Source organism: Scyliorhinus canicula, chromosome 27 (assembly GCF_902713615.1).
Source record: "Scyliorhinus canicula chromosome 27, sScyCan1.1, whole genome shotgun sequence".
Lineage (NCBI taxonomy): Eukaryota > Metazoa > Chordata > Chondrichthyes > Carcharhiniformes > Scyliorhinidae > Scyliorhinus > Scyliorhinus canicula.
The window spans coordinates 8,995,056-9,008,740 of NC_052172.1; the positions used below are offsets into that span (position 1 = coordinate 8,995,056).

At 44.2% G+C, this 13,685-nt stretch overlaps 1 protein-coding gene across 1 annotated transcript in view; it reads right to left on the bottom strand.

Annotated features, from left to right (window-relative positions):
• Positions 1-13,685, bottom strand: part of LOC119957898 (ryanodine receptor 1-like) — a 463,450-nt gene that overhangs the window by 403,437 nt on the left and 46,328 nt on the right. Inside the window, exon 3 of the mRNA XM_038786087.1 lies at positions 8,457-8,561. Coding sequence (XP_038642015.1) covers positions 8,457-8,561 — 105 coding nt within the window. The remainder of the gene's footprint in view (positions 1-8,456; positions 8,562-13,685) is intronic.

The following is a 13,685-nucleotide window of genomic DNA, read 5'->3' on the forward strand; positions in this document are numbered from 1 at the left end:
CTTCACAACTATACCCACCGCTTCACAACTATACCCACCGCTTCACAACTTATACCCACCGCTTCACAACTTATACCCACCGCTTCACACTATACCCACCGCTTCACACCTATACCCACCGCTTCACAACTATAACCCACCGCTTCACAACTATACCCACCGCTTCACAACTTATACCCACCGCTTCACAACTTATACCCACCGCTTCACAACTTATACCCACCGCTTCACAACTATACCCACCGCTTCACAACTTATACCCACCGCTTCACAACTTATACCCACCGCTTCACAACTATACCCACCCGCTTCACAACTTATACCCACCGCTTCACAACTATACCCACCGCTTCACACTATACCCACCGCTTCACAACTTATACCCACCGCTTCACAACTATACCCACCGCTTCACAACTGTACCCACCGCTTCACAACTTATACCCACCGCTTCACAACTATACCCACCGCTTCACAACTATACCCACCGCTTCACAACTATACCCCCGCTTCATCACAGACTATAACCCACCGCTTCACAACTTATACCCACCGCTTCACAACTATACCCACCGCTTCACAACTATACCCACCGCTTCACAACCTATACCCACCGCTTCACAACTTATACCCACCGCTTCACAACTTATACCCACCGCTTCACAACTTATACCCACCGCTTCACAACTTATACCCACCGCTTCACAACCTATACCCACCGCTTCACAACTTATACCCACCGCTTCACAACTGTACCCACCACTTCACAACTATACCCACCGCTTCACAACTATACCCACCGCTTCACAACTTATACCCACCGCTTCACAACTATACCCACCGCTTCACAACTATACCCACCGCTTCACAACTTATACCCACCGCTTCACAACTATACCCACCGCTTCACAACTTATACCCACCGCTTCACAACTTATACCCACCGCTTCACAACTTATACCCACCGCTTCACAACTATACCCACCGCTTCACAACTTATACCCACCGCTTCACAACTTATACCCACCGCTTCACAACTTATACCCACCGCTTCACAACTATACCCACCGCTTCACAACTTATACCCACCGCTTCACAACTTATACCCACCGCTTCACAACTATACCCACCGCTTCACAACTTATACCCACCGCTTCACAACTATACCCACCGCTTCACAACTATACCCACCGCTTCACAACTTATACCCACCGCTTCACAACTATACCCACCGCTTCACAACTATACCCACCGCTTCACAACTTATACCCACCGCTTCACAACTTATACCCACCGCTTCACAACTTATACCCACCGCTTCACAACTTATACCCACCGCTTCACAACTTATACCCACTTCACAACTTATACCCACCGCTTCACAACTATACCCACCGCTTCACACCTATACCCACCGCTTCACAACTATACCCACCGCTTCACAACTTATACCCACCGCTTCACAACTTATACCCACCGCTTCACAACTATACCCACCGCTTCACAACTATACCCACCGCTTCACAACTTATACCCACCGCTTCACAACTATACCCACCGCTTCACAACTATACCCACCGCTTCACAACTTATACCCACCGCTTCACAACTTATACCCACCGCTTCACAACTTATACCCACCGCTTCACAACTTATACCCACCGCTTCACAACTTATACCCACCTCTTCACAACTTATACCCACCGCTTCACAACTATACCCACCGCTTCACACCTATACCCACCGCTTCACACCTATACCCACCGCTTCACAACTTATACCCACCGCTTCACAACTTATACCCACCGCTTCACAACTTATACCCACCGCTTCACAACTTATACCCACCGCTTCACAACTATACCTTTACAGATAGATACAGGTTTGTTAGGATAGCACAAGTTACAAAGCCATTTAATACTCTAATGCTCATAGTATGTGTACAGTTCAGTAATCCAAAAGATGACCTGTGGTCAGGTACACAACACTCTGAAACCCAGTGACAGATGCCAGCCCAAACAGATGCTATGGATCTCTCAGCAGCTCCCCTCAGGCACGTATCACAGGTTAGCCAACTGGTCTCACTGGAACTCTTGTCCTTCACACGAGAGTTTCCCATTTCAATGCTCCGAGTGCTCGCTTTGGAATCTTCTCCCAAACAATGCCTTCTCTCGATGCCTTCCACAAGGGGCCACCTCCAGGGTTTCAATCTCTCCTTCCAATGGTCCTCTCCCCTGCATTGCCACAAGCATTCAAGCTTCGCTTTCTACGCATTATCTCAAGTATTGAGCCACATCAACAGAACACCACTGCATTACGGGCCATAGTAAAGAGTTATAGATCTTTGGTCATCGCTTAGGATCTGTAGCCTTCTCACAAGCCAATTTTGCTTCAAACCTGCTTCCTGCAGCTTTCGCATTGGGAGCCTTCCTCTAATCCTCACTCGTAACCTCACTGAACAGGATCTTTTCCAGATTCCAGTTCTTTTCCATTGACTTAATTTAATTTAAAGGCGAAAGGTGTTCCTGGAACCTTTCTTTTACAGTTCCCTCTCCCAGTAGACTGTTGACAATAGGGTATTTCCTCCGAGATCCAGAACTGAACTTGACAATCACTGTTTCTTTAACTTTAGAGCAACTCGTCCAAGACTCTTTGACTTATTTTCCTCAGCTTGCTAGTTATGTCCAAATTGAGATTTAAACTGCTCCCTTCACCTTAAGAGGATAATTACCAACTGGACTAAAAAAACGCTGTTCTGACTTGGTGCGTTTCTCTCTCTAGACCTCCGTTGCTAGGCAACAAGTTTTTTCTGTACTTTTTTTATCAAATGCATAAACTAGCTCAAGGGTCGTAAAACCTCATGAAGAATGCAAGTTATACAATAAGCCTGCTGTCTCCACTCTGAAGTGAAACTAAACCCACGTTTAACCTTTTTCACACACAAATAAAAATGTTCAATTAAACATAAAGCTATGTCTTATTCCTAACCCCCATGAATACATACATAACTTGGTTGCACTCTCTCTATTTCTTAATAGCTATGCTACTTATGAAAATTGAGACAAAGTGTGTTCTGTGATGTAAGAAACATAATTTATTCAATGATCACTGTTAGAAATATATTTTATAAGGTGTAAAATTTTTCCATAATACAACTTGTATTGCAGTCAATTGTTTTCAATCCTAGTTTGAAGAACTGTGTCAGGAAATAATGAGATTACCAACTTGTGGTAGTCACCGCTGTTGTATTGTGTATACTGCATACGAGGGTATTACGGTAAGGCCCCTGTACTACAGGTACGGGGGTAGATGCCTGCCTGCTGGCTCCGCCCAGTAGGCGGAGTATAAATGTGTGGGCTCTCCGAGCTGCAGCCATTTCGGCAGCAGCTGCAGGAGGCTCCACATCTCTGCATAATAAAGCCTCGATTACTCTCTACTCTCGTCTCGTCGTAATTGATAGTGCATCACAACTAAAGCCAAACATGAACCTGAGCCAGGGCTTTGGAATCAGCAGGAAAGCAGAACTAAAGCAAACAACATTTCCCCCAAGAATATCAAGAGTAAGGTGAAAAATTAGAGTTTTATCAAAACATAGAACGATACAGCGCAGTACAGGCCCTTCGGCCCTCAATGTTGCACCGACATGGAAAAAAAACTAAAGGCCATCTAACCTACACTATGCCCTTATCATCCATATGCTTATCCAATAAACTTTTAAATGCCCTCAATGTTGGCGAGTTCACTACTGTTGCAGGTAGGGCATTCCACGGCCTCACCACTCTTTGCGTAAAAAACCCACCTCTGACCTCTGTCCTATATCTATTACCCTTCAATTTAAGGCTATGTCCCCTCGTGATAGCCACCTCCATCCGCGGGAGAAGGCTCTCGCTGTCCACCCTATCTAACCCTCTGGAAAACAGCTACCTGGACTTATCACTTATCAGTTTAATATTTCACTGACACATCGATGTGAATTTCGTTATTGTTTTCCGGGATGTGGGTGTCACTTGGGAGGCCGTCATTTGCTCCCATCCCGAATTGCCCTTAAATTGAATGGCTTGCTAGGCTATTTCTAGGGTAGTTAAGAGTCAATCATATTGCTATGGATCTGGAGCATATGTAGGCCAGACCGGGTAATGACAGCAGATTTCCTTCCCTAAAAGACATTAATGAACCAGATTTAAAAAAAATTTTTTTTTTTTACACAGCAATTAACGATTGTTGTCATGATTACTGATACAAGTTTTATATTCAGATTTTAAATCCCACAAGTTGTTGTGGGGGGATTTGAACCCATGTCCCGAGAGCATGAGCCTGGGCCTCTGGATTGCTAGTCCAGTGACATTACCACGGTGCCACCATTGTGCCGAATAGCATAGAGCCTACACATAACTGGACACAATGAAACTTTGCCTGAAATCGCAATGAAAATGAAAGGGTTAACAAAGCAGTGTCTCGACATATAAGCATGAATCGATGATTGTGATGTATTCAACACGCTCAATGAAAAGCTCTTTGAAAAGGCTGGAATGTATTTCAAGTTTCTATCCAGAAAAATATAGATCATTAAAAAAATTAACGAAGACTAATAACCTGAAATACACAGAGCACGTAATAGCAATGAACAATTCAAAGACAAATGCAGCGGCGTCAACTAGGCTGACTACTTTCAAACTTCGTCATTTACATTAACTACAAAGCCAAATTGCACTCCCTGCAAAGGGTCTTCATACCATAGCAACACAGCTTAGCTGGATAAGTTAGCGTATACTGAGCACACAGAAAATTGCTGTCATGACACTGGAAACAAGCAATAGAACATACAGCGCAGAAGGAGGCCATTCGGCCCATCAAGTCTGCACCGACCCACTTAAGCCCTCACTTCAACTCTATCCCCGCCCCTCCCAACCTTTTTGGTCACTAAGGACAATTTATCATGGCCAATCCACCTAACCTGCGCTGTCTTTGGACTGTGGGGGAAACCGGAGCACCCGGAGGAAACCCACGCAGACGCGGGGAGAATGTGCAGACTCCATACAGACAGTGACCCAGCGGGGAATCGAACCTGGGACCTTGGTGCTGTGAAGCCACAGTGCTATCCACTTGTGCTACCGTGCTGCCCAACAGTTAGACAAGGTCTCCCATAAAGAAATCCCAGGACCTGTGTAAATAGACAACTTCATTTTCATCTGAGGCCCTACTGAAACTAACTGGCCATTTAAGAATGTCCCCTTTTCAAAACTATGTATGTGAAAAGCCTGCAGGACAGAGAAGACATCGCTGAGGAATGCGGAGGATGAACTTAATGCACAGAATGCATATGATCCTATTGCGACCCTAACAAATCTTCATATAACACCTTGGCAGGGCTCTGTTAATTGTACTGGGAGGCTGACAAACTGGAAGTCCACTTTGACGACATTCAGTGCGTTAATAACGCTCAAGCGCAAAGGTAAAAGCATGGGCCATCCTTATTTAAACCTCGTGCACTCAAGAGGTGACACTTTGAAGAGCAACTCTAGCACTGAAATGGGTAGACGTTTCATGTAAATGATTGATACATTCTTCGATCAACGGCATAAGATGAGAACACCAAATACAGGGTCCTTGGATGATGAGGGACAGAATAATGAAACAACAAAAAGAGGGTGTTTGATGCATATCAGGTGAATTCTCCAATGAGAAGCAGGTCAAAGAACAAAGCAAAGTACAGCACAGGAACAGGCCCTTCGGCCCTCTAAGCCTGTGCCGACCATGCTGCCCACTAAACTAAATCTTCTACACTTCCTGGATCCGTATCCCTCTATTCCCATCCTATTCATGTATTTGTCAAGATGCCCCTTAAATGTCACTAACGTCCCTGCTTCTACCACCTCCTCCAGCAGCGAGTTCCAGGCACCCACTACCCTCTGTGTAAAAAAACTTGCCTCGTACATCTCCTCTAAACCTTTCCCCTCGCACCTTAAACCGATGCCCCCTAGTAATTGGCCCCTCTACCCTGGGAAAAAGCCTCTGACTATCCACTCGGTCTATGCCCCTCATAAACACAAACACAATATGGGAATAATGGAAGCCAACATAAAAAGGGAAAAGAAAAATCTTCTACTAGCATGTAAATAGTCAGGAAATTTACCATGGCCAATCCACTTAACCTGCACATCTTTGGACAGTGGGAGGAAACCAGAGCACCTAGAGGAAACCCACGTCAACACGAGGAGAAAGTGCAAATTCCACACAGTCACCCAACGCCGGAATTGAACTTGCGTCCCTGGTGCTGAGGCAGCAGTGCTAATCACTGTGCCACCCTTGATTACTAATTGTCTAAAAAGCCTTTGGCATGAATACCAGGGAAGAAATATGGACATGTTTATGTAATGCTTTTGAAAAGCAATATCGAACTAATCTACCTATATCTACAGATAGATTAGAAACAGTTATTGACTTGTAGAAGTCCAATCAAAGAGCCTTCAGCTTGAGAAAAGCTAGGTACCAGGATGCAGGAATAGGATTTCAGTGTCATGAGCCCTTTTAATAGGTGTGCTCAGCATATGGTTTGTCTACAACCAATTAAGCCAGGCTATAATCCTGCAGGGTGTGAAGAAGAGAATGACACAATTTGCCATTATTTCATCTAGCCCTTTGAGGTGGCATCAGTCAATTTGGGTGAGAACACCTCAGACATTTCTCATTATAAAGTTCTCATTATAAACTATTTTTATAAGTTAAGAAACCTCTGAGGTGTTTCATTTATGGTTTGATCAGTAATAGGAAACCATGAACTTTGTCACAGTCATCACACCATTAGGTTGAACACATTACAGAAGACACTCGAGTTAAACTCATTATTTTAATGAACTGCAATACTGGAAGCACTCACTAGTGACACCAGCAATGACTAAACAAATATATTGAATCATTTCCCCCCTCCTGGTTCCCACTAAATATGTGGAGGACCAGTTACTGTTGAATACTTCACATGCACTTCGCCAACTTTAAAATAGTCCAGGCCCATAGCTCACTTTCCCACTCATTTCCTTTTCCGTTATACATTTTTTGTCTGTCATACACATGGGAGATCATAATGTTGGTATTGAAACTTGTATGAAGGTTGGCAAACAGCAGACACTGTAATCTGAACGTGTGTTACTGAGATAGAAAAGTAGCAATTTAAAACAGTCAATTTATCATTTAGATTTCCACCTTTACTCAAGGAATCCCACCACCTCCCTCTCCCCCAGCTGCCAATCGGGTGCTGGAATACAAAGATGTCAGATGAACACAATAATAAATTATTGCTGGACGAAAACATTCAAAAAAATCTGCAAGTAACTGCAGTAAATCTATTATTTTATCCTATTTCGACACAGGTCAAAATATTTCAAAAATATTTCAACATTATAGGAAAATAATAGTGTTGATAATAAAATGTTTCCAAGTGGAAAAAAAACATTTTATTGAGTTGCAGGCATGCTCTTTCCGTGCACATAGTAAGATGACCAGAACTTTATAAGTGATGGACAAACAATATAAGCCCCAATGTGAATGCAGTCCTCCTATACTCCTGACAGGGATAGAGATACTGGCCTGAATTCTCTGGCTGTTCCCATTCACTTTTCCCGCTGGCAGTGCACCTCTGCCCTCGGATTTCCCTGGGGCGTGGGGTGGTTTCATTGGGAAATCCCACTGACAAGCAGCGGGAAGACAAGAATCCCACCGCCAGCAAACGGCGGGCCGCTGATACAGGGCTGGGGAACCCGGAAATCTCACCCATAGTCAAGTTCTTATACATCAGCAGGCTATGGATTTAGATATCTCTTAAGCTTTACATCCAGAAAGACTGTTTAATAAAGATTTCAAAAGAAAGTCTTCGATTTATTAATAGATTGAAGCTTTTCATACTTCCTCCGCCTTCCAACATTAAATTTGAATTAAATTTCAACAACTTTTGGCGAGCACAGTGACATCAGATATCCCATCTCTCATCAATTCTAGCAATGAATCTATTTGTAAATTCTTTATCTTTCTAACTAACCGAGCACACAGTATCAGTGGACATATTATTGAAATACGCTAGAGAATTAATTCAAGGTAAAACACATATTTGATATGGTGAAGAAATATTTAAACAGATTTACTTTATCTAAATACTACCCATTGCATGCACGTTTGAACTGTTCCTGGATCACACACCAATATTGTCAAATATAGATCACCAAGCTTATGCACTCTCTCTCTAACCTATAATTTTGTAATTACCATATTTTAATGTTAATTTTCATGTTACTATCGGTGATTGCAAAAGTTCAATAATCTATAATAAACAAACTAATAACTTCAAGACAAATTTGGATTGTTGATTCAAAGGAAGACGTTTTTCACACATACTTGTTACCCAATTACTTTGCTTAACAATAAATGTATTATATTCCATTCAACAAGCTAGTTTGCAGACCTACCTCATTACCCTTTTCAACAGTGTTAGCCAGCATCTCCTGCAGAGCTCGCACAGAGAGCGACTGCTCCAACACAAAGCTACAAATTGCAAGGTCTGGAGGAACATTCTACAAACAGAAGGGAAATACAGGTTTGTTACAAAACTTAACGGAGAGATCCATTTCCATGTTGTCAAATTATTTAAAATCGATTTACCAACAGATTAAAGTTACAATATTAATTACCGGCAGTCATGAAATAAACTGACAAGCTAAATAATCTGATATCTGAACAGTTGGAGATTTTTTCCCAGGACGGAATTGAAAATTAAAAGGGGGCATAAGCTCAAGGTGAGGGGGAAAAAGGTTCAGTGGAGATGTGCGGGGGAAGTTTTTTTTTACACAGAGGTTGGTGGTGGCCTAGGATGCACTGCCAGGTGAGGTGGATGAAGCAGATATGTTAGCGACCGTTAAGACTTATCTGGGTAGGCACGTGAACAGACGGGGTATAGAAGGATACAGGCGGTTGGTCTAGATAGGACACGTGATTGGCACAGGCTTGGAGGGCCAAAGGGCCTGTACTGTATTGTTCTTTGTTCTAATTTGCTACTGATTTTGTGCTTTAGAAAATCATCAATAATTCAATCTACTTGAATTGGAATATGACAGGGATTGTGAGAAAGCAATTTTTTGTCCGTATAGTTTTCTGACAATGCTTTTGACAGCGTGTTCTAGAGGAAAGTTCTTTTAAGTATGGAACTTTGCTCCAGTCACTGGGTGGAATGTACAAAATGTAAGAATAGCTACAAAATATTTGAAACACAATATCTTCACACAAGTTTACATGGCAATCTAAGTCCTGGATCTCCAATGGTGGCAATAAACATACTTAGAAACCCTTGACTATAGTTGTCAACTGCTTAGAAAATTAATGTAGGCTCATCAGCTACATGAACAGGATTTATATACACAGATAAGAATGAGGCAGTAACACCAGTGAAATGCCACTATTGATAGAGTGAGACCAATTGGATTTTTTAACAATGATTTAAGGACAGAGAGCAGCAAGTCATGGTAGTTGTTGTTCAGACTGGAGAGTGGTAGGCAATGGTGTTCCGCAAGGCTCCGTGCTGGGACCACTAGCCTTTTTGCTATACATAAAATGACCTGTATCTTGGAATACAGAGCAAAATTTCAAAATTTACCAGCGATGCCACTATGGCCTAGTGTGATGATGTGAATTGCTTGAAACAGGACAGATGATAGACAAGCAAAAATGGACAGACAAGTGACTGATGGAGAAGTGTGAGGTGATACATTTTGACAAAAGGAATAATGGTAGGCAGGATGAACGTAATTGCACAGTTTTAAAGAGTGTGCAAGAACAGTGGGACCTGAGAATACATGTGCATTGGTCCTTGAAGGTGGCAGGGCATTTGAGAGGGCGGCTAGCAAAGCACGTGGCATCCCAGGCTTCATAAATAGAGGCACTGAGTACAAAAGTAGGCAAGTTACACAGAATTCTTTCTAAAGTTCCCAACTAGAATACTTCATGCAGTTCTGAACACCGTATTTTAGGAAAGATGTGAAGGTCATAGAAATATAGAAAATAGTAGGCCATTCGGCCCTTTGAACCTGCTCTGCCGTTCAATATAATGGCTGAACATCCAACCTGTTCCCACTTTCCCCTTCCATATCCTTTGATCCCTTTAGCCCCATCTTGAAAACACACAATGTTCTGGCCTCAACTGCTTCCTGCAGTAGCAAATTCCACAGGCTCACCACTCTCTGGGTGAAGAAAGCTGGTTGCTCAACATATTGGTCCAGAAAACCATCCCATGTACACTCCAGGAATTCCTCTTCTTTGGCATTGTGACTAAGTTGGTTTGCCCAATCTACATGCAGATTAAAGTTATCCATAGTTGCCGATTTTCCTTCATCACATTCCACTCCCAACGTCAACACTACAGTTTGGGGGTCTAAATACAATCCCCACTAAAATGCTTTTACACCCGAGTGTTTCACATGTTACAGGTTCCCATCGTCAGTGCTAATGGGCGGGATTCTCCGCCCGCCTGGCTGCGTGTTTGACAGTGGGAGGCGGTGGGATTTTCTGCTTCTGTTACTGTCAAGGGGAATTACTATTAAAGCCACCCCATGTTGCTAGGAAACTCACGGGTGAGGTGAACTGCTGGCGGGATCAGAGAATCCCTCCCCGAGCGAATGGTCCAATTCTGGCCAATTTCTTTCCTCCATTGCGCTCATTTTCTTGCAAAGGCGCAGAGGAGTTTTACCAGAACGGTTCGAGGGATGGGGAATTTTAGTTACAAAAAGTTAGGTTGGAAAGGTTGGGATCGTTCCCCTTTGAGCAAAGGGAGATTTGTTCGAGTTGTACAAGATTATGAAATACTTCGATAAAGTAAAGTGGAAAAAGGATAAAATCAAATTACTGCGGATGCTGGAATTGGAAACCAAATAGAGAATGTTTGAAAATCTCAGCAGGCCTGGCAGCATCTGGAGGGAGAGAAAAGAGGTAACGTTTCGAGTCCAGATGGCCAAATCTGGTCATGCCTTTGAGAAAGGGTCATCTGGACTTGAAACATTAGCTCTTATCTCTCCCTACAGATGCTACCAGACCTATTGAGATTTTCCAGCATTTTCTCTTTAGAGAGAGAAAGGAAAAGCTCTTCTGCTGGTACAAAGAATAGGAGGCACAGATTTAAGATTTTGGGCAAAGAGGAACGTGAGGAAGAACTTTTTTTTTTTAAAAAGCAGTGAATGGCGATCGGTAACTTGCTGCCCACCAAGGTGGTGGAAGTAGAAACAACCATAATTTCAAAAGGAAATTGGATGGGTACTCGGAAGCTAAATTATAGTCTAAGGGGATCTCATGGGGGTTGGGGGCAGTGGACTGACTGGATAACTCCATGGGGATCTGGCATGGACTAGGTGGACCATTTGTGTCATAAATAACCGTGGCTCTATAAATCTAGCTAGACAATATAGTTTTCAATTTATGGTCTCTTACCAAGTGGCAGAAATTGCAACCGTGAGCATATATCAAGTACCTTAATATGATGTTCAAGTATGATGAACAGGAGTTGCATACGACAGCAAATAGATTGTAATGAATCTTCTACAGCATACCTTCAACGGAAGTCGGGATTAAAACCCACATCTTCTCGACACCTCAGCATATTACCGACAGGAACCTGAAGGTGACCAACTGTGGCAATTCAGTGCCTAATTAAGGGCCAGCTCCCACCCCTGCCTGCATTTTATTAGCAACGGGAGGGTTTGCCACCAGCACATGAGAAGACTGCCAGGTTAAAGTTGACAAGAGGTGGAGGCTGCGGGTCATCAGGCAGGCCGTCGGTAACCTATGCAACCAGCTGCTACAACGTTCACTGTCCGCCGAACCAGGGGCTATATATTTTGCCAGAGAATGTCAGTAACTACCACGCAACATGATTTTAATTCCTCCCAGTCTGCCACAGGGGACGTATCAGTAGCAAGTAGGTCATCAATAGCGTCCTTTGTCAGAACGGAGCAGTACATTAATTTTGCAATAGGTGCAAACAGCCAAAATGGAAGCATTCTGGAATCCCCTCATCTGAACAGTCAGTAAATTTCCTTCAGCTTTGCACCAAGGAACTCAAATAAACCCCACGCTTTCCCAATTGGAAATCATTTTGATTCTCTTTTTTCAAATCAACACATGGAACTGTTGTGGATTGAACTTTGTAAAATGTCTGCTCATTAAAAAAGGATAATTTGTTTTTAATTTTAGGTATTTCTTGACCTTTTAGGCACTTACAGTAATTAGTATTTTTTTCTATCCCACTTGATAAACAGTTTTCCAAGCTGACTGACATAAATGTGAGCTCAGGAGACAGTCAACATGGTTTTATGAAAGGGAAATCATATTTGAGGCATATTCAAGTTTTTTGTCATGCAACCAGCAGGGTAGAGCACTAATTGGCAGGGTACAGGTTCAGAAGCTGTTTCCCTTCACTGGGAAGTCGAGAACTAGGGGCATAGGGTTACACTTTAACCTATAAATAATCCAGCTTGGAGGTGGATGGAGCAGGTTAAAATCTGACAAAAATGCATTTTCCCTACACAAACCGGCCTCCAATACCCTCATTTTAGGCCCTAAACGGAAGCCAGAGCTGGGCAGGCAACCTGGCAGCTTCAGAGGCAAAATGGTGGATTGAGGAAATGTTCCTGCACATTAATCACCTGAAGCCAACCTGAGAAGCCTGTGTGATTGCATACCCGTCCCACCAACCTGCCCACATCTCTGCGCACCCTCTCATCAACCTGCTCCAAACTCTCTGCACATCCTTCCACCAACCTGCCCCCATCTCTGCACACCCTTCCCACCAACAATTCCCTTATCTCTGTGCACCCTTCCCCCACCCTCTGCACAACCTTCCACCAACCATCCCGCACCCTCTCCGCACCCTTCCACCAACCTTCCCGCACCCTCTCCACACCCTTCCACCAACCTTCCTCCATCTCTGCACATCCTTCCACCAACCTTCCCCACCCTCTGTACACCCTTCCACCAACCTTCCCCCACCCTCTGCACACCCTCCCACCAACCTTCCCCCACATTCTGGACATCCTTCCACCAACCTTCCTCCATCTCTGCACACCCTTCCACCAACTTTCCCCCACCCTCTGCACACCCTTCCACCAACCTTCCTCCATCTCTGCACACCCTTCCACCAACCTTCCCCACCCTCTGCACAACCTTCCACCAACCGTCCCCACCCTCTGCACAATCTTCCACCAACCTTCCCCACACTCTGCACATCCTTCCACCAACTTTCCCCCACCCTCTGCACATCCTTCCAGCAACCTTCCCCCACCCTCTGCACACCCTTCCACCAACCTTCCTCCACCCTCTGCACACCCTCCCACCAACCTTCCCCCCACCCTCTGCACACCCTTCCACCAACCTTCCTCCATCTCTGTGCACCCTTCCCATGAACCTGCCCCACCCGCTGCACACCCTTCCCACCAACCTGCAACACCCTCTGCGCACCCTTCCCATCATCCTTCCCCATCTGTGTGCATCATTCCCACCAACCTTGCCCCCAACTCCCTGCTTAGGCTTCTGCTCCACCACCATTCATCTCCTCCATCAGCACAAAGCCCCTGCTTCGCCTCCCCAACCCTCAGATGCCCCATACCAACCTCCGCCTGTCCCCACCACCCCCAAGGTCAGCGGACCATCTAACTGAC